Source organism: Amphiprion ocellaris, chromosome 6, assembly GCF_022539595.1.
Source record: "Amphiprion ocellaris isolate individual 3 ecotype Okinawa chromosome 6, ASM2253959v1, whole genome shotgun sequence".
NCBI classification, from domain to species: domain Eukaryota; kingdom Metazoa; phylum Chordata; class Actinopteri; family Pomacentridae; genus Amphiprion; species Amphiprion ocellaris.
The window spans coordinates 18,553,504-18,574,218 of NC_072771.1; the positions used below are offsets into that span (position 1 = coordinate 18,553,504).

The following is a 20,715-nucleotide window of genomic DNA, read 5'->3' on the forward strand; positions in this document are numbered from 1 at the left end:
GTGCGTTCACTTACATGCCTCCTGAAGATCCTGTCCAGCAGGCTGCGTCTGGGCGGCTCCGGCGGCTGATTCCAGTCCAAATCTGGGGGTCTCGTCCCTTGAGGCCCGAACACATTCAAATCTCTGAAACACTCGGTTTCTATCATCTGAAAGAGAGGAGAGGAAAAAGAATAGGAAGGGAAAAGGGAAAAATTAAGTGAGTGGTGAGCTGTAAGTGAGCTCTTCCAGCAGTTCTACAAACTGCACCGAGCGTTTAAAAATGTCATATAAAGTGCACACACTTACCTCATTCTGCCATGGGATGGAAACGCTGCCTGTAGCAAATTTGGAGTAGAAGTCGTTGTCAGTTTGGTCCAAATTTACTCCCTTAACTGTGGAGAACTGCTCTATGTCCAAAACATCCTTACAGTACACTGCCCGAGGCTGGGAGAGGGCAATGACCGTGAAAGAGAGGGGGGTTGGGAGGAAAAACAGGAGACAAGTTTATCTTAATAGATAATTTATCATCGTGGAATTTCACTTGCTGCTCTTAAAAGGACAGTTTTTTTTTCATTTTTCCAGCTGCGTGTCGATTTAAACAGAAAGTGACTACAGTAAGAGTAGGCTTCGGCAGTGGGATTGATCTAAAAACACACCGTGGACGGTATTACAAACTACTCACATCAGGTACAAAGGGAGGATCCACTATTCCAGCCTCCATCCTCTTGAAGTTGATGTTTTTGAAGAACGAGTGGGCCTTGACGCCCGCTGCTCCGTCCGCCTTGCACCCCAGCCTCTGCTTAGGGTCTTTGGTGAGCAGCTGGGCGAGCAGAAGCAGAGATGAATCATTCAATTATTCATCATTCATCTCCCTCTGTGCGTCTCCACACAAACATCTTTCCATGGAGCCCTCACCATTCTACAGATGGCCTTGGCGTCCTCCGTAAACTTGTCGTTGTACTCCTCCTCTTCCTCCTGCACCCTCCTCTCCACCTCCTCCCGCTTGACTCGCTCTTTGCGGGCGCGGAAGGGCGATCGCCCGGCCGTCATCTCGTAAACAAGGCAGCCCAGTCCCCACCAGTCAGGACTCATGCCGTACTTTTCATTGTTTATTACCTCTGGAGCTGAAGAAGGAACGAGACAGACTGTTAAGGTTTAAGAATTTAGAAAGTTACCTTCGGAAATGTTGATTGAAGCTTTTCTTACCCATGTAGCCTACAGTCCCCACCCTGCCTCTGATGAGCTCTCCGTCAGGCACTTTGATGGCCAGCCCCAAGTCAGAAATACGAATGTGTCCTGCAGCACAACAGTAGAGTCCTAAATGAGGCTACTTTGTTCTACACATCCTTACAGCTCATCATGAGATGTTAGAACACACGCAGTGCTGTGCGATGCAGAAACCTGAGCTGGTGAAACTTCTTTACTCACCATTGTCATCTAACAGGATGTTCTCCGGTTTCAAATCTCTACAAATAACACGTGAGAATGCAAAGAAAATCAATATTCAGCAACACAAAGAACAAAAGTGCCAATTCGCACTAAAATATAAATCAGTCCAACACAAACTTTCCATCTCTGAGAATCGACCAAAACCACACATGAAGCTGCATTAAAGACCCTAACATTTGCAGATCTACCTGTAGACAATAGATTCCCTGTGCAAATGCTCGAGTCCACAGCAGATTTGAGCCGCGTAAAACTGGACCCTGTCTTTCTCGAAGCCCGGCGTGCCCATGTTGTAGATGTGAAACTTCAGGTCGCCGCCATTCATGATGGTCAGCACCAGACACAGAGCGTCTTTGGTCTCGTACGCGTACGCTAAGCTCACCTGGAGGAAGACGACAACACGATATAAAAAGTGCATCGCGCAAAATAGTTTGTTCTTCTCTTCTTTTCTGTTTACTCACAACAAATCTACTGTTGACTTTTTCTAAAATCTGCTTCTCGTTGAGAGCCATGGACTCTCCTTTCCTCTTCTTGATCCTCTTCTTCTCCAGCTTCTTGCAGGCGTACATCTTCCCCGTCGCTCTGACCTGGCAGGCGCACACCTGAGAGGGAAAAACAAAATGCTTTCTTCAGATATCACTGTTAAATCACAATACTTTAATCGTGAACTCTTATTCTCTGGTTCTCCTACCTCTCCGAATCCCCCCTTCCCCAGCACTCGGTACTGTCTGAATGTGTCTTTAGTGATTGGTTGCCTGACAGAAGACAGACACAGCAAAATCCATTAATAGACGCTTATGTAATATTGATTAAGACAGAGATATTATCTGTGGAACTCGATACCATCCCGAGTCTGTTTCCTGTTCAGAGGGTGGGGCATCTTGTACGTAATTTCACTTTCCAGACACGGATACAATCAAGGCTGCTCTGAAAGCCTGTTGTTTGCTTTTAACTGCCTCTGATAGGCACTCTGTAGAAAATATGTTCCTGTCTACACTCATCATACTCCTCAACCCATGTTTTAATCCTCCAGTTTTTTTTCTTCTTGTACTTAACATATGACTGTTATTTCATGTGCTGGTATATTATATAACAGTTTCAATATTTAGATGCATTGGTGATTTCCCTTTAGCTGCAGTCTGAGCTATTTTTATGGTTGTTTTTAGCTGACATTTAGCTTGTGTAATTGATTACATACTTGGGATGACTGTTGTAGATGTTCATGACTTTATAATCACACTTCTGATGAATTTAACTTTATGTGATCCATTTATGCCGTTTATCTTGGCTGGAGCACTTGAAAAACGACACCGATTTCACATTTCACAAAAAAAATGGAGGTTTAAGGAATAAATAATATAATTGCTGAAGTGTATAACTGACTGTGGCTAGCTTTTGTTCTTCATTGCAGCTGAAAACATCATCAGAATCCACCTTATGAATACACAGATGCAGGAAAGAGGCAGTGGAGGATGCAAATACCTTAGTTTGCTTGAGCATTTCCATTTTATGCTACTTGACGCTTCCCTTGCACTGAACAAGCATCATACTTTTTTACTCTACTACATTCATCTGACAGCTAGAGTTACTATTCATTTTACAAACCAAAAAATGACACACAAAACTAAATTATCTGTATATAAATATATGATGCAAAGTATCTGAGTAAACCATCCAGAAGTAAATTAAGAAGTAAAAGTGAGTGAGAATGCTGCTCAGACCTTAATTCAGCAGAATACTTCTGTCACTGGATGCTTAAAGCATCTAAAATCTTTAGATTTGTTAATCCAAAAAAATGTAATATTATAAAGCACTTTATTTAAACTCATTTGGGTTCATAAATTTGCAACTAGGAAACCTTGTAACACCTGATAATGTTATAATTTATTGTCAATGCATTCAAATTTACACTTTACCTGACTAAAACTGTAGTAAGACCCAGTAACTTGAAAAATCATTGAAAAAATATCCTCATTTACTGTAATAACATTTAATTGTATTTATTGGTTACCAACAAGATGGGCAATTATTGATAGAACATTTACAACAAGTTATTATACTTTTATTGTTTGTTCAATCAGGGAAAATAGTTTTTTTTTTAAAATCACATTCTGAGTTACAATACTTTATCAGCCACAATACAGATTAGTGATCTAGGTCATAGATCTATTCATGAATATGCACTAATTCACCACTTTGCATTCAGCATTTACATATTTTGATCAAAACAAGCACCAACCAACCAACCTTTCCAGCATCTTCCACTGCAGAAAGCGATCAAAGTACATGCAGTTCTGGTAGTCCAAGAACGGCGCTCCGCTCAGGTAGTCATGGACGGCCCTGCTCCGACACAACACAGCACGACAACAGGCTCAGTCACAACAGCTGAGAATGTGATGCAAGGTAAAATTATGTTGCTATGAGGCTAAAACATACTGAGAAGAAAAAGAAAAAAAAACAGGTGAGAGACAGGTGAGAGTGAATGAATGAGCGGCTCACTTGCGGCAGTTGCTGAAGATCTCCTTACATGGACTGAGCTCGAGGTTCTCTCTGCACTGGTCTGCAAAAACCTCCGCTATGTCTACACGCTGAGGTGACTACATCAACACATGTAAACACACACACACACACGCACGCACGCACGCACGCACGCACGCACGCACGCACGCACGCACGCACGCACGCACGCACGCACGCACGCACACACACACACACACACACACACACACACACACACAGAGCAACATGCGTGCACACATACACAAAAACATCACTTTTTTATTACACGCACTATATCAAACCAAGGAGAAACATTTTTAACTTCACTCATACACTCTGAACAAACACTGCATTGTTGGTTTTGTATATTTAATGTGCACAGTGACTTACTACAGCCTTATAAGTACCTCTGTGAGTCTTATTTCCAATCAATCACTTTAAAAGGTGACAATAATACACTTTTACAGTCAAATGTGAAATCAAGAAGCCCCACAAGTTGATAAAATGCATCAGATAAAGAAACTTACTTGTTTAGAGAGAAAGGTCTTGATGATCTGGTCCCCTCTGCTTTTTCTTTTATCATCAGGTGTCACCTCATAGTCGTCCTAAAAAAAATGAATGAAATTTGCATTAGATACTAGCATTGACATCAATAAAAGGCATGAAAGTAATATTATCTACTTCATGCTGTGGTCTGAGTGGAAAACGTATTCATTTGTGAGTGCCATTTAGCAACAACGCCCCTTCTGTAAAGGATTTCAGGTTGTAAATAATGCCAATATTATTGCTTAATCAATCATTTATTAATTTTTTAGTTGAGATGTAAAATATTAATAATGTCTTTCGGGTTGCCAGGTTGTAAAATATTCCTGGCAGATGTCTGAACATCTGCTGCAGACTTCATGTTTATTACATTTACAGCAGCATTCTTGTTTCCTATTAGGAACCGAGTCACCTTTTAACCTTTTATTATTGACTTTACCGACATTTGCAACAGCAGATAGGAGGATTCTCTACCTGACCTATAAAGCATGAGTAAATGTTTTATTAAGCGCCAAACCTAAATGGACTCGAAAGAGCATTCATTTTAAAAAAACAAAAACATAATCTCTTCAAAAAGCTTTCCTTCCTAGTCAAATCAAGGTTATCCTGAGGGCCCCAGATCACAAATTTGCCTCAAAGTGCTGTATAATCAGCACAGCATAGACTCACAATTTGGTTAATAGAAGGAAAAAGAGGGGAAAAAACACTAAACACAACTCAAGTGTTTTATAATCATCCAACCAGAAGAAGTCAGCTGAGATAAATGACATCTTAATGAAAAGTATATCCTCTTAAATTACACTTATGATGATTTAGGACTTGGACTTAAACCGGATGCTTCACTTTCCCCTCCTCTTTCTGCTTTTCCAACTGTCAGAAAACAAAAAACTCCTCTCAGATTCTCTCTCTGAGCCTTTAATGAGGAAAAAATAAACACTTAATTTGCTGTTTCATTTGAATGAGGAAGCAGCTGTAGTTTAGCGGTGACAAGGCCACACCACAGACACACACCTCTCACTCTGTATGTGTCACTGTCACTCTCACACAAACATATGCCCCTCTTGGCCTCAATGTTTGAACATATGCGGGCGCTGACACAAACAGGTTTGGCCGTTGGACATCTCGCAGGGGCCGCAACATGAAAAGCACTCTGACGCATTTGGTAGCCAACACTTTTAACTTCTCAAAAAGCGGGGAAGCAACATGGCGTCCATGCTGCACGCTGGCCCCGGCTTTCTATTAGTGTTTTTTTTTTTCCCCAACATGCTCCTGCGTTGCCTGGCAACCACACAGTAAACACGGTGGGATTCCTTGAGGTCCTGGTGTGTCACAGTGTGTCACACCAGCGTCACCAGCTTTCCACTACAAAACACACACACACACACACACACACACACATATCCACATATATATATAAAGTGCACACACACACATAAGCCGGAGCTTAAGAAAAAAACCTGGCTGTAAAAAGGCACAACGTCACTGACGCTGACACAAAGCCAGGAGGAGCCTGGCGATAAATACATACTGCATATACAAACGTAAATATGTGAGAGCTGGGCTGAACGACAGGGAAAGGGAGAATTGCTGCCAAGTGTTGATTAATTGAGGCTTTGTTATCAGCTGCAACAGAGAAATTACACACACACACACCCTGAGTAAAGGAGCTGTCTGACTCCCACCCTTTGCCGGTGGGGGGGTCAGCCAAAGGGGAAAGAAGACGCCCCTTTAGCCTTTTGGAAGCAGAGGGGATCCAACACACACACCTTCACATGATGTAAGAGAAAATACTGGAACCCCCAAACACATTCCTTCCTCTGCTGGACACACACGCACTCTTACTCCCAAGCTGTTGTGCTCGCGCTTCCTCACCGATTCCTAACTAGTCTACGCACTTTCTGCAAAGCTTAGTGACCAGATTACATAATAAAACCACCTAGTAAACGTCACAGTACCAACACAGGATTCAGATTGCTGTTTAATCACTTAACTTACAAACACCTGCCTGGTTGTAATCGCCCTCAGACCTGGTTTATTGTAAAGTGCGGTGTACAAAGCACAGCATTCGGCCTCCACAGTTTGTCACATGGGGCTGCAGAATTAGCTCCAACATGTGTTTGGGGGCTGGGGGCGAGTGGTTTACCCCCTCGCAAAGGGTGATGGTCACTTTTAGGGCCGGGTGGTTTAAAGCACGAGGGGTCGGAGGAGGGGAGGGCTGGGGGTGTGTGTTGGGTTTGGAAGGGGTGGTGTGGAGGAACAATGCTCTCCTTTCTGTCCCGTCACATGCTAGCAAAGATATTCTGGGCATAGATAGATGAAGACTTAAATGTGTCATGTGGGAGGTATTTCGTCTAGACACAGCGGGAGATGTGGGGAGGGGGGCAACAAGCTGGGTGGACGGGGGAGAATCCGGCTGGTTGAATAATCACTACTCAGTTTAATTGTCTCCTCTGGCTGCATGACCCAGCACCGGCATATTTGCAGGCGACGTTGTAATCAAAGTGAGTACAGAGAAAAAGTGGACGGGTGTTTCTAGACCTGCATTCAGCCAGAAAAGAGGGCCGCTGTTCCCGATACTCCGATAACATGTTCACACCTGAGAATTGATCATGTGTAGCTCATGAAATATGGAAGATTTTCAACAAGAAACTTCCACTAATTTTCTTAGACAATGTTTTTCTATTTTCTTGGCAACACTGCGCAAAAATCCCTAATAACTCGTCATCTAAAAGGTCTGGAAAAATGTGACTTCTGCACATCATCTTGGCTCTGTTTTCAGGCTTTAGAAAATGTCAACGATGATGGGAAACTTCAGCCAATCACTGGGCTTTTCACTGATCAGGTGAGATAATGTGAACAGTGGGAGTAGGATGTGGCGACACAATGGGTTAAACAGAGGACTTTCATTCAGGAGAATGTTTTTTTCTTTTAATCATGTGTGAAACCACAAGAGAACTTGACTTGTAGCTTAATATTTTTCCGTTATAGTCTCTGGAGCAGAGGAGGCTGGATACCAGGACCACATTTTCTAGGATTCTTGTTTTCCATGATGGCGCCACCTACCAATTTGGATGATTGCGACTAATGGCATCAAGGGTTTATACAATTATGTGATTAGTATAATTCAGTCATTATCAGGTAAAATAAGGATGGAATCGCTATTTTATGATTATTTTATAGCACACATCAGGGTTGATGCTGCCTGATTAGGTAGATTCTTCCAATACAATACCCACTGGCCCATAAACCGGTTTTGAAGAACACCACCTTGGTATTTTAAAACAAGAAAAGACCAAACCTGATAACACTGAGAACCTGGAGACCCAATGCACACCTATTGGATAGAAACTTGTCAATCATAAGAGAGTCCGGCTCATCTAATTTATTCTAAATGGGACCATAATTCATAAAATGAACATGATTTTATATTGGAGAAGACTTAAAACTCATGATTGAGACCTTAAACTCATCAGGAAAATGTTTACTGAGGTAACAAATCAAGTGAGAAGTAGGATCATTGACTCACAGACTACTACTCAATCTGACTTCTTTGAGCAGCCAAAGGAGTCGCCCCCTGCTGGCATGAAGGTTTAAGTTACCTCCACATTTACATCCCCTTCAAGAGTCTATGCGTATCATTTATATACAGTCTGTGGGTGTGTGTGCGTACCATCGCGTCCAGTAGCTGGATGCATCGTTGCAGTTTAGGTCTTGTCTCACAGTAAAGACGGAAGAGAAGCCGTCCGATAGGCTGTTTCTCACAGATGCTGACATAGTCCCTGTCTGCAGAAATAAAGAGCGCACAGATTTCAACACAGCCTTTGGACACACTAATAGACAAACACATTCTCTTCACATTGGGGACACAAACAAACACGTACCGATGCTGCTTCCCAGTTCAGTACACTGGCTTATATGGGGAAAGCGAAGGATCTCCTTCCATTTTTTGCTCCTTCCTTTCCGCTTTCCTCCTCCACCTGTGGTGACAGAAAAACAGGAGGCGAACATGTTATAATGAAAGAACTTCATAAAGTTGTCAAAGTGTATTTTCATCAGTGAGGAGCAAATGAAGGCCTAATGGCTGAAAGAAGTGGGAGAAAGAGGGGGGTTGTGTGTGTGGGCTCTCCCCTGAATGAAATCATAGTCTCAGTGTGTATATATAATTCATAGATTACGTCTCACTTCCTCCGTAAATCTCTCCTCTCTCTACTGACTTTCTTCCTCGCTGAGTAGCTTTTCTGAAAGTGGAACAGTGTGTGTTTAAAGTGTGTGTGAGTGTGTGTGTGTGTGTTTGTGTCCACAAAGACAGAAAGCCTATTCTGACCGGCTCAGTTCCCATCAGAACCCGGGACATTGCCAGACTGGATTCCACCGCACTGAATAATCATGCATCAGCTTCCTGCAACAGAACACCATCGCGAACAAAAATGCTCAGATTTTTAAGGGAAATGTTTTTCGCAGTTCTCCATTAATCTTATATATCTTTGCTTTTTAGATTTGACAGCTTTCAAATCTAAACCATGTTCAAATCACTTTTGCCTTTTCCTCTTTTATAGTGTCCACTGAAAGGGATTAAACACAACTTTAAGCTCTTTTTTCACTGTTTTCCATCCGTTACAGCTTGTTCTGCCCTACGTCACATTCGAATCGGTTTTAGTTTTTTCATAACATGTTAACACTGCTCTAATGAACTGACAGGGATTTCCTTTAACCACTCTGTGCAGTGGAAACTTGCTGCGAGTGGCTTGCCCAATGTGAGAGGCATTGAGAGCATGAGAGCAGGAGAAGCAATGACAAGCAGACATCTTTAAGTAATAACCCAGGAATGTGAGAGGCACTACGTCATGCTGTAGCCTCTGATTGAAAGCTTTAGCAGTTTTCCCATCAGTCCTGTTGCATTAGTACCTCAGTGTTCGTTTCTCTATCCATTCATCTCAACTACATGGTGTAGGGTTTGTAATTGTATATACACACTCACTTAGACTTTAATCCAAGACATTTCAATTATACACAACAATATGAATGTTTTGGTGTAACGTTAGACAGTTTACATGCCTCTTTTTTTTTGCTCAACATAATGTCATGTTACGGTGAAGCTGCTGCATAACAGTTATTACTCTGCCAAGGGACGGCGTGGAGTTATGTGACGATCAGCGTACGTTTGTCTGTTTGTCTGTCTGTGCACAACATTACTCAAATACAGACTAATAGATTTGGATCAAATTTTCAGGGAAGGTCAGAAATGACACAAGGACCAACTGATTAGATTTCGGCAGTGATGCGGCTTATAGTCTGGATCCACACATTTTCTAAAGATTTCCGTATCATTGCGAGATAGCGGCACGGCATCACTGTAACTATGACAACAAGCGAACGCTACATCAGCTGCCTACTGACGATCACATGATTGTGATCCTACTACAAATCCACCACTGCAGACTTGTCAGGACTTATCCATCGGAAATCATACAACAACTGAGCAGTTTCAGTCATCGATTCAGTGTGGAACAAAAGGCAGCAACAATCAATCAAAGGGGAGTCAAAACGACAGCCACCACATTTAAAGACCTCATATTATGCACATGTTCTCAAATTTATATTTTGGGCTCCACAAGAATATGTTCATATGCTTTAATATTCAAAAAACACATCATATTTCTCACGCTGTATTTTCTTGCAGCATCTCATCTCAACCTGAAATCGCTTCATTTCAGCTCCTGTCTCTTTAGGGCATCCTTCCTGAAAAGCCTATTCTGCTCTGATTGGTCAACTGGCCCAACAAAAGTGAGCTAATGGTGATTACATACGTTTGCAGACTTTTTATATCCAAGAAAAAAAAAATCTGACTAACACACTAAAAGAAAGGCAAAAACAAAAAGTTCAATATGGGCTCTTTAAATACAAGCATGAAGGCAGTTAGATATTACATCTATCACTCAAAGTGCACTTTTTGGAAACAAAAAAACAACAAAAAAACAGTGGTTATTTGATGTCACACACAAGTAGAAGTAAGTAGACTAACTTTCAGTTTAGGAAGACAACACAATTTTTCAGCGTTTCCTTACAAGTTTTAATTCCTGAGAGTACTACAGGCTTTTTGGCTATTTATTTCCTACTTATGGGACCCTGAGTTACCTATGCTCACATGCACAGAGTGGTCCTTATACCACCGCAGACAAACACAAAGCATGAGTGTATTAATAACTCAAGTTAAAATATCCTCCAAGAGAATCATTAACTTCCAGCACCTGCTCCTCATCAACATTACTGTAGACCAAACAAGCTATAAACTGAAACGCTTCCTTATTTAAGCACCAGTTGTTCTGTGAAAACTGTTAATAAGTGAAGTTATGCTCCCCCAATAAAACATCAGCACACTTCCCTGTGTGGTCCAGTATTTTAATCTGCTTTAATAAATACATAACGTCTGCCAAAAAGCACAACAGTACACTGAGTGGAGAAGGTCATTCCCAGTGGGAGAGGAGGGGGGGGCACCAAGCTAAAAATGAAAGCACTAGTGCTACTGTAGAGCGTTTGTGGATAAAAGCGTCCACCAAATGGCACAGATTTCCTGTGAAGGGTCAACGTCATGTCAAATAATTGTACCAAACATCGGCGCTCCACCCAGGCATTCAACTTCGACACAATGCTGAGACAACCGCAAATAATGTAGTTCCTCCTTTTTCTCTCAGTGTCCTGTTTTCTTTTCTTCTTGCTGCTCTCCGGACCTATTTATTTTCATTTTCTTCTCCCTCCTCCTACTTTTTGGAACTCATCTCTCCTTCCATCCCCTCTTGCTCTTCTGCTGATTCTTGTAAACCTGCCTTTGTTTTTATTTCTTTTAAGATTCTCTTGAAGATTTTCTGTTATCATCACCCCTACTGCTGCCAGCCAGAGACTGACCTCATTTGCTGCTTAGGGCCCATCAACCTCTTTGTTTTCGGGTTGGGTGAGGTCAGAAGTTTACAGCTTTATAGTCGTATAAATAGAGCAACGCTAATGATCAATGCTGCACTTTCTTGTTGGCTTTTTGACCACTGAAATGAAGCGATGCCCATGTACGATTTCTTGTCATGTTTGTCTAACCTGTTACTCATCTTTGGACCCCTAAAGTTTCTCTCATGAGTCCTTCAATGGATTTTGATCCCATGGTTAAAAAAACAAAACAAAAACCGTAATACATTCTAAGAAGTAACTCAAGCGACATGTTAAAATCGATGCATGATGGGATAAAAAAAATCTAATTCACTGATGTGGATAAGCTTTCAAAGTTGCAAACATTATTTTGACGGCATATTAATGTTGGCAACTTAATACTGTGTAATTTAAGCTCAAATTCCTGCATTACTTGATTTTAAACTAAGTTTAAGTTGAGGGAACTTGATGATATTGGCTTGATAACTTAATTTTTGTTCAAGTTTGGTCCAAGATTTCAAGTCCCATCCTCTATATTAAATGCCTGGTTAATTTTAGACAAGATGCACAATTAAAAACAGTTGCGATTGTAGAGGAATGACAGTCCCCCTAAGTCAGTGTAATTTGTTTGTTGAACATGATTTCATTAGAAGTTTTTACACCTCAAAAATATTGACGCACTATGCTATTGCTTTTGGTTGGTGTCAGTGACAAAAGAGATCTATTTTGTGCAAAGACTAGAACAACCATATGCAAACACACCCAACCAGTCCCAAAAAACATGCAAATATTCAACACAAATTAGCCACCTTTTTTTATTATACACCCATCCATCTGAAAGTAACAAGTAATTTCCTGCTTGGTCTCAGTGTTTCATGTCCATGGCCTTAAAAAAATACACTCCATCAGTTCAAAGGAGGTCAAATTCTGTGTTGCATTGTTGTATATCTGCCTGATGAAGGGGAAATATTCTGGCAGGATATGGCACACTGAGTCATGGAGGAAGTTTACAAAAGGATTAGATATACTAAATAAAAAGGAGGTCGTAACATTTTAAAATCATGGTATTGATAGACAGGAAAAAACACCTCTTCTTCTTTTACATGTCTTATTTTATATACAGATCAGTAACTCTGGGTTCCTGTTTAACAAAACCAGGTCTGTTAAAAAGTCTGAATATGCTTGTAAATGTCGTCCATAAACCATCTTGTCCTCCGTTTGTTTCTTTCTCTGTTAAACAGTTCTCACTCTCAGATGCTGTCACTTACACATGAGCTGAAATATGCAGTACGCCGTGGACTCGCTGCACACAGGAACTTGTCAGTCTAATTTGTTCCATGCGGGCAGTGTGGTCGCCGCCCTTTATTTATGTTTCTGCTTAGCAGCTCTGACATCATCAAGGCATGTCAAGTGAAGCAAAAATAAGGTCAGAGAGGGAACGACATCCTTCTGGCTCAACACCAGGGGGTTACCGGCATCCCAAACATCTGTGAGTGTGTGTGTTTGTGCGCAGTGTTTCTACTGTGACCTCTCTCTAGTAATGTCCTCATGCTCAATTTAACCGACTCGGGCCGTCCTGCAGGCCCCATCCATCCACACATTCAAAAATGTCCCCGCGTAGCTGTGAGGTTATATTCATAAAGTGTTGACACACAAAACAATCCAAGCCATTAACCAGTTAGAAGCTCACACACACACACAAAACTGCGGTCTCAAACACCTCCCATAACGCTATCACTCCAAACTCGACGTTAGACCTGCTGTGGACTACCAGCCAAAACCACATCCTGACAGTCACGCTGTGCATCTGACATATACAGTATGTAATAACATCTGCAACACAATGTGATTTGAGAGCACGAGTGCTGGCAGCGAGGAGTGCTGTAAATATGTGCTGTGAATATGTGCTATTCTCTCCTACACCTACACAGTGCAAAAAGTGAGACAGGTTTTGGTAGATTTCTGCGACTCTTCGCGCTCGTCTCCTGCCTGCACCGACCCTCCTCGTTCACAAACAACTGATTATCCCTTTCTGATTTTGCAACTCTCACTTATTCTCACATCACCTCCTTTGTCTGATCTGTTAAATGTCGGCCTCACGGTTGAGTCATGTTGTGGTGGTCAGTGAGGTATCAACACAGCGAGGCCAACCAGCACCAGACTGTGATGCAAGTGCCTTTGTTCTAGCAAAGTCTCCTTGGCCAGTATTCTTGTGCATGCAAAACTCGAGGGGTAAATACACAACAAGTAGAATATCAAGGACAATAGAGAGGTTTGTGTTGTCACTCTAAAACATCCTCTTCCTGCTTCTCATGGCCCTGCAGACTGAGTCTTAGTAGCGTACGGTGTTGCTTTATCAAGAGAAACATCTTGATGGTATCGTATTAGACATTCATCTGTTGATAAGACAAAAAAGGAGCTGCACTTTTTGTGGGTTGCGCAGCACGCCATGTGTGAATGTTGCACGGTTGTTTTTAAGCATACAGCATGAGCAGGGCTGTAACAGTAAATTAAGAAGGAAGAAACTACACTGTATATATTTCCAGTTTAGGAAACCTGACATTCTGGCATTCATGTGGATCTTCCTCAGACCTGGCCTCCATACTTAATTAAGCACCACAGAACAAGCCTGATCCATGGAGGCCTCACTCTGCAACCCACAGGACCCAAAAGATCCACTACCTAAATCCTGGGGCCTCCCTAGACTCACTGGGACCCCGGTGGGTCTGAACTACACAATATTAGGCAAGCAATTTTAATACTGTGGCTGCACATATTAGAAAAACTGACATTGTGATATTTAGTTTTTCTATGATATATAATACAATATGAAACAAGAAAAGCACTCAGAGAGCGCAGTACTCTGCCAGGGCTACTCAGTCGTATGATTTCTGACGGATAAGTACCGATCATAGATACAGTCTATGGTTCCAATAAGTCCACAATGGTCGATCTGTAGTACGATCGCAATCATGTGATCCTCAGTAGGCAGCTGATGTAGTGTTCGCTTGTTGTCATAGTTACAGTGACACCGTGTCGCTATCTTGCAATAATACCAAAATCTTTAACAAATCCATGGATCCAGACTATAAGCCACATCATTGCCAAAATCTAATCAGGTGGTCCTTGTGTCATTTCTGACCTTCCCTGAAACTTTCATCCACATCCATTAGTCTGTTTTTGACTAAAGTTACGCACATAAAGACAGACTAAAAGACGGACAACGTACACCGATCGTCAAATAACTGCCGCGTTCCTACCAGATTTACTGGAATCCCTCCACTGTGAAACAATTAATAATTGCAGAATGACTGGGATGATTTTACAAAGGAGTGCATGGAAAATAAAAACTATTTTAAAGAAAGCTGAAAAAAGTTTGTAACCTTTGTCAGACGGTGTAACACCAGGTGTAGTTTTTTCTGCTTTGGATGGCATTCGGATCTATTTTTGCAGTCATCTTACAGAGTTTAGTGCTCCTGATTTCAGTAGTCAAACAAATGACTTGTGTTGCCTTGTGTAATGGCAAAAAATGCAAGACACTGCTGACAAAGTACTTGTGTTTTTGATTGCCATCCTGTCTGTAGTCAAATAGTTCCACACAACTAACATAGCATTTCTTTCTGCAACTTAATCTTCCCTGAAGTATCAAAAAAAACGTTGTGTGTCTGAAGTATGTTGCATGTACACTAATAAAAGTGAAGCCAATCCAGCCAGAAGCACTGTATTAAAACCTGTGAAAGGGTTGTTATTTGCTGAAACGTCATTGAAATTTTAAGGGATTATTTACAATGGCATTATGTTCCACTCTTATCTCTAGATGTAAAAAAAGTGGTTCCTGCAGAGCTCTTCGCACCGCACCAAGTGTGTGTGTGGTCTGTATGCCAAAGGAAGTCAGGGGAAACATTGCCCAGACCTGAGCAGAAGGAGAGGACTATCACAGGAAGACACTCTTTGTTGGCCTGTTCCACCATGATGTCATGTCGGTCCCTCTGTCCAGCCACCTTGTTACCATCCACAACAAGCCTCGCCGTCCACGTATTCCTCATTATCGCAGTAATAACAACGGGATGATCCGCCTCTAACATCTGCGAACACGCTCAAAGCAAACATCTGTGACGTACCGCTATTACCTGGAAACACTCGACTATTCTTTTGGCTGCTGTGGACGGGAGGGGGGGGTCACATGTTAAAACATTTAATGGGGGGTCATAAACTCAAAAATCAGTCATAGACAATAAAAGAGAGTGATCTTATCAGCAGTATTGATACTCGCATACAGCTGCGTCCCAACAGCTAAGTGAGCCGAGTCAAAAACAACAAACTTGACCTTACCAAATGGCTCCATTTAGCACGAGGCCACGTGTTTAGGATTGATTTAGATATGAATTCACCGTGTTGCATGTTGCCCACAGTTCCAGTTGCACAAAGAGAAAATACACAACTGTGCCTATTTTCCTGTCTTTATGTCCTTGTAAACATTGCTGCTATAAATAGGGACCAGCCCAAGGGCAGCAGCAATGTGTTAATACAAACTGAGGTGGTCAAACCGGTCCGTGACCTCAGAGCTGGTGAGCTGTGACAGTTGTCGCTAGAGTGGCTGCGTCTGTGCCTTCAGAAGTGAACTACCCATGTGCAGGAAGACACTCTGTGTGAAAACTTGCATGCAAGGGCAGAAATCTCACAAAAGCGGCAGAAGGCAGGGTACATTTCCTGTCTGGGAACAGTCAGGTGCCACAGGTTTCCTGTTCTATAAATATATAAAATATGGAATGTGAGGGGGGGGGCACCACATTGAACAGACTGAAATTATATAACCCACCGGGCCGTCCGATCAAAGGACCACACACAGCGCAGGGCGCGTTGGGTAATACATGCTGTTTGCTCATCCATAAAGATCCAGGAGGACAGAGCATAGTCCACATGAAGCCAGCTGTAATAGGACGCTCTTATGCTCCGACGAGGTGTTATGGTGTTTGTTCACCTTCATAAATGTTTTGATAGGGCGAACATTAGGGCAATGTAATCCTACATCTCCACGAAAGGATGATTTTTATTTTATCTGGGGTAAAACTCGGCAGTTACATCACAAAGTGAGCAAACACCGAGGAAAGCGCTCGCAATGAAAACAAGGGGGGCCGACTTATCAAAATGATGGAACACATGGTGCACTGTATGTGGATAGCTATGATTGGGTGTGTGCTCGCTCACACACATACACACGAAAAAAACCTCCCGGAAATAAGGTTAAAGTGATTACATTGCCCTTCTCAAGCCGTCTCTATCCTCCCTTTTTGTTCTCAGTTTCCTTTTCCACACACACACACACACACACACACACACACACACACACACACACACACACACACACACACACACACACACACTCATACACACACTTCATGTGGACGTTTGTTCCTCGTCCTGCTCCTCTGTTGACATTCCATGTTCTTTTGTTCCTGCTATGGCAACATCCCTCGAAAGAAAAGGGGAAAAAAAAGTTCTGGACAGTGTGTCGTGTTGCGGCCTTAACTGCTTTAAGAAAGCTGCTGTTTAAGCTTTCACCCCATTTATCTGCTTTTCTGGGGCAACTTGGGCTCACTCAGCAGCAATTTTGTTTGTCTTTTCTCACTATTGTTGAAAGCGCTCAGCAAGCCTGGTGCTGTTTGAGATTTACTATGTTTTTAAAATATCAGATGGCATAAACTGGTCTATTTTTCTCTCAGAATACACTCTGAAAAATCCCCAGGCCACAGGTTCCCAGAAATAATCTATAGTGGGCCATATGGGACTACAGTCGCATACACGTGACTACTTCCTTCTCTTAAAAACATAAAAGATCCATTAGTTGGTATTTAAATTGAACTGTCATAACATTAAAGAAATGACCTGGCTTCATTTAATTGTAATGTCTAACCTTGCAGTGTCTGTTTCCAAGGGATGGATACAACATGAATAAGTGCCCAGTCTAGCATTAAATCTCCTCATACAGCAGAAGACATTAGAGAGGAAAGTTCAAAAAGTTACAGTATTGATTGATGCGCATCAAATATTCATCGGCTCTTCCATTAAGGAGAAATGGCAGCAGTGAAGAGCGCAGGAAGCACATGGAGACACAATGAAATGCTGCATAAGTAATCACCTGTATGTCTGACAATGGGAAAAAAGATATTAGCAGTTTCGCATCTCGCTGCATTCCTGGAGTACTTGAGTGACAAGCAGTTAAAATTCACATTTTTTTCTGCATCCACTTTCCCTCAGCTCGCCTTGTCTACTTCTACTTCAGATAATTATCTCCTATATTTCCCAGAATTCCACTCGACAGCCCCCGGAGAACAGGCGTGAACTTGTTGCATCCAGCTGAGTTACGTATACTGTATGTGTGGGTAGAGGCAGCAATAACAATAGAGATAGTAGGAGCCAGAGAGCTGAATTTTTCCACTCAAGAAAAAATGAGTCACACTCCTACTCAAAACACAGCGAGCCTTGTGGCGCGTTGTCGATGGAGAAATGGGCATCTGCTTCGTCTTTGCTTTATATCTCCATTTAATACTGCAGGTAGAGGACAGGAAGACAGGAAAAGTAATTCACTTCAAAACAATTAACAGAAGGCAGAAAAGTTTCTCTCAATTTGAACTGAAATACAGCTCAAAATATCTATGTCAAATAATAATTACTTTGTAAAAACGACTTGCATGTACAAAACTGAACTCCATCTGAAGATATTTGATATTGTATAAGATAGTTAACATTCGGCAGTGCTCATAGTGAAACTTTGCATGTAAGAGCATCTGGATGGTAGACCACAAAACAAAATGGACAAATAAAAACACATTCGCTTGAATTTTTTATACAAAAAACTGTGCTTGTAATATATTTATGCAGCTCGCATATAAATGTCCCAAATGTGCCTCGACACGGTGAAGAGTCTGCCGCCATGCAAGCAGCTCTGCCAGGCTGCACTTGCTAACAGCCTCATAACGGTGGTTATGTGTGGGCATTTAGCATCACTCTGTAGCTTACTTGTTTGCATAAATTTGTTATTTTCAGCAAAATTTTATGACCAGAAAAATAAAATGACATCTTAAAAATCAGAAACCAGTGCGACAGAGTTATATCGAACCACAAATCTCTCCTTAACCGTTCCATAAGAGAACAGATCAAGTAAGCAGGGTTCATCCTACGTGGACCATGAATGTTTGTACCAGATTTTAATCAATCCACTAGTTAAACATTTCAAGCTGGAGACAACAGAATGAATAAAAACACTATTTTTCACTCACTAACAGTAATCTTGCCTGCCAATACACACTGTATCTCAGCCTAATGGGGCTAAGTGCTACTGAAAAACAACTCTTGTTTTAAAACTCAACCATTGAGAGAACTGATAAATATGAAATATGTAAGAGTGGTTTACGAGTAAGCCTCGCAGCTATTTGCAATAGACTTTCTGGGTGCTTTTTTTCTTGTCTCTTGATTCTTTCCTCTCAAACGAGCCCAGTGAGGAAACAACACACTAGTCTCCCTCTAGTGTATTTTACTCTCCCCTCCATTAAGGTTCTCAGCCCAATAAAAGTTGACAGTATTATTCCGTGGCTCCATCCTTTCAGAGGGGGTCCTGAGGGAGGAGCACTCCAGGCAAGTGTTTTTGTTTGTGTGGAAGCAGGAGAGAAAGTTTGTGTGCGACAACAGAGACAAAGAGTCCACTGTATGTTATTCATACTCACATTACCATAAGCTGGCGGGTAGAGGATGAGACAGGGTAACAAACAGGATAATTTCACTAGAAATCTGTTAGCGGTAGCGATGGCAGCTCCCTCGGCTTGCTTGGACTTGCACATGATGAAGCAACAACTCTCACCTCACCCCCCACCACCACAGCAGGAGCTCAGAGATACTGTGCATGTTCTGAGCGCACACACACACACAAATCACTTGTACAGACAAACACCTCGTGCCTGTTGGGCTATCTCCTGCATACCTCCTTGCAGTGACTAATCTGCTGGCTTGTAATGTTTGTGCTAATCAAAATATCCCCTTGAGAGTGCAACGGGGCAGGACAACATGATAGGATTGGCTTCACACACAACAGAATCCAATCAGAGCTGCAGTTGCAATCCGGATTCGGGACTCAGATAAACCTTTTGCACTTTGTAGGATCCTAAATTATCCTGTAGGATTAGGGCCAATTTATAGCCTTTTTCAAAATAATCATGATCGGCCAGAGTTTTGACGATTAAATTAAGCATCTTGGCTCACTTGGCCCCACTGTCAAACCCAGCCTCAGAAACCTGGGGGTTGTGTTTGACCAAGCCATGTCCTTTGAAACACACTGCAAACAGGTTGTCAGAAATTGCTTTTACCATCTAAGAAACATTTCTAAAATTCGGAAAATGCTGTGCAGGAAAGACTTAGAAACAGTCATTCATGCATTTATATCTTCGCGGCTGGACTATTGTAATTCTGTTTTTGCTTGTCTGAATCAGACTGTCTTTAGAAAATTGCAATTAGTCCAAAACTCAGCAGCTAGACTTTTGACAAGAACCTCAAAGAGATCACACATCACTCCCGTGTTATCAGAGTTACACTGGCTCCCTGTGAAATTCAGGATTGATTTTAAGATTTTAGTTCTCACCTTCAGAGCCTTGCATGGTCAGGCTCCTCATTATATATTGGAGATGTTGACTCCATACTCCCCTAGTCGTGCTCTTCGTTCTGCTGGACAGAATCTGCTTGAGGGTCCTAAGACTAACTATAAAACTCGAGGAGAGCGATCATTTCAGTTTGTGGCCCCAACTTTGTGGAATGCTTTACCAATGTCTCTCCGTTTTGCTGAATCTGTGGACTCTTTTAAGAAGGGCTTGAAGACACACTGCAGAGGATCGGGGGTTTATTCAGTTTAAATTATACTGTCTGTCTTCAGCAACCATCGCGCTGTGACTCAGTTTTATTTGTCAGAAAATACTATAACGTGACCCAGGCTGGAACAGCAACTCACTATGTGTTGTTATGGAGGAGCATTAGCGTCGGACTATTTCTGACCATTACATATTTAAAATGCAACTCTGTCAAAGATGACATTCTTGAAAGTTGTAAAGCAGAAAAGGAGGATGTGAAAAGAATGTTACCTTAGTTTTTTTGTTGCGTTCCTCTGTACTGCAATCTACCTCTAATTTGCAGCAACAAGAAGTACAATGATGTATTTCATAACTCATTTATGGATTGGCTCTTTTAAGGTTATAAAATTTCCCAGAGGTTTAATGCTTTGTTGCATGTCTTTGTACTTGAAAATACCTCTCTCTTGCTAAATTAAACAAATACTAAAGTACAAAGTAT

The 20,715-nt window shown here is 41.8% G+C and overlaps 1 protein-coding gene across 3 annotated transcripts in view; it reads right to left on the minus strand.

Annotated features, from left to right (window-relative positions):
* The window catches only part of grk5l (G protein-coupled receptor kinase 5 like), a 28,564-nt gene that overhangs the window by 2,240 nt on the left and 5,609 nt on the right, over positions 1 to 20,715 (minus strand). For all 3 annotated transcript variants that reach the window (XM_035952689.2, XM_023279939.3, XM_055011088.1), the window contains exons 2-15: positions 8,349 to 8,444; positions 8,138 to 8,250; positions 4,452 to 4,529; positions 3,925 to 4,022; positions 3,673 to 3,765; positions 2,117 to 2,180; positions 1,887 to 2,027; positions 1,617 to 1,807; positions 1,408 to 1,445; positions 1,186 to 1,275; positions 895 to 1,103; positions 662 to 799; positions 286 to 423; positions 15 to 146 (exon numbers count right to left, since the gene is read on the minus strand). In XM_035952689.2, coding sequence (XP_035808582.2) covers positions 15 to 146; positions 286 to 423; positions 662 to 799; positions 895 to 1,103; positions 1,186 to 1,275; positions 1,408 to 1,445; positions 1,617 to 1,807; positions 1,887 to 2,027; positions 2,117 to 2,180; positions 3,673 to 3,765; positions 3,925 to 4,022; positions 4,452 to 4,529; positions 8,138 to 8,250; positions 8,349 to 8,444 — 1,619 coding nt within the window. The remainder of the gene's footprint in view (positions 1 to 14; positions 147 to 285; positions 424 to 661; positions 800 to 894; positions 1,104 to 1,185; positions 1,276 to 1,407; positions 1,446 to 1,616; positions 1,808 to 1,886; positions 2,028 to 2,116; positions 2,181 to 3,672; positions 3,766 to 3,924; positions 4,023 to 4,451; positions 4,530 to 8,137; positions 8,251 to 8,348; positions 8,445 to 20,715) is intronic.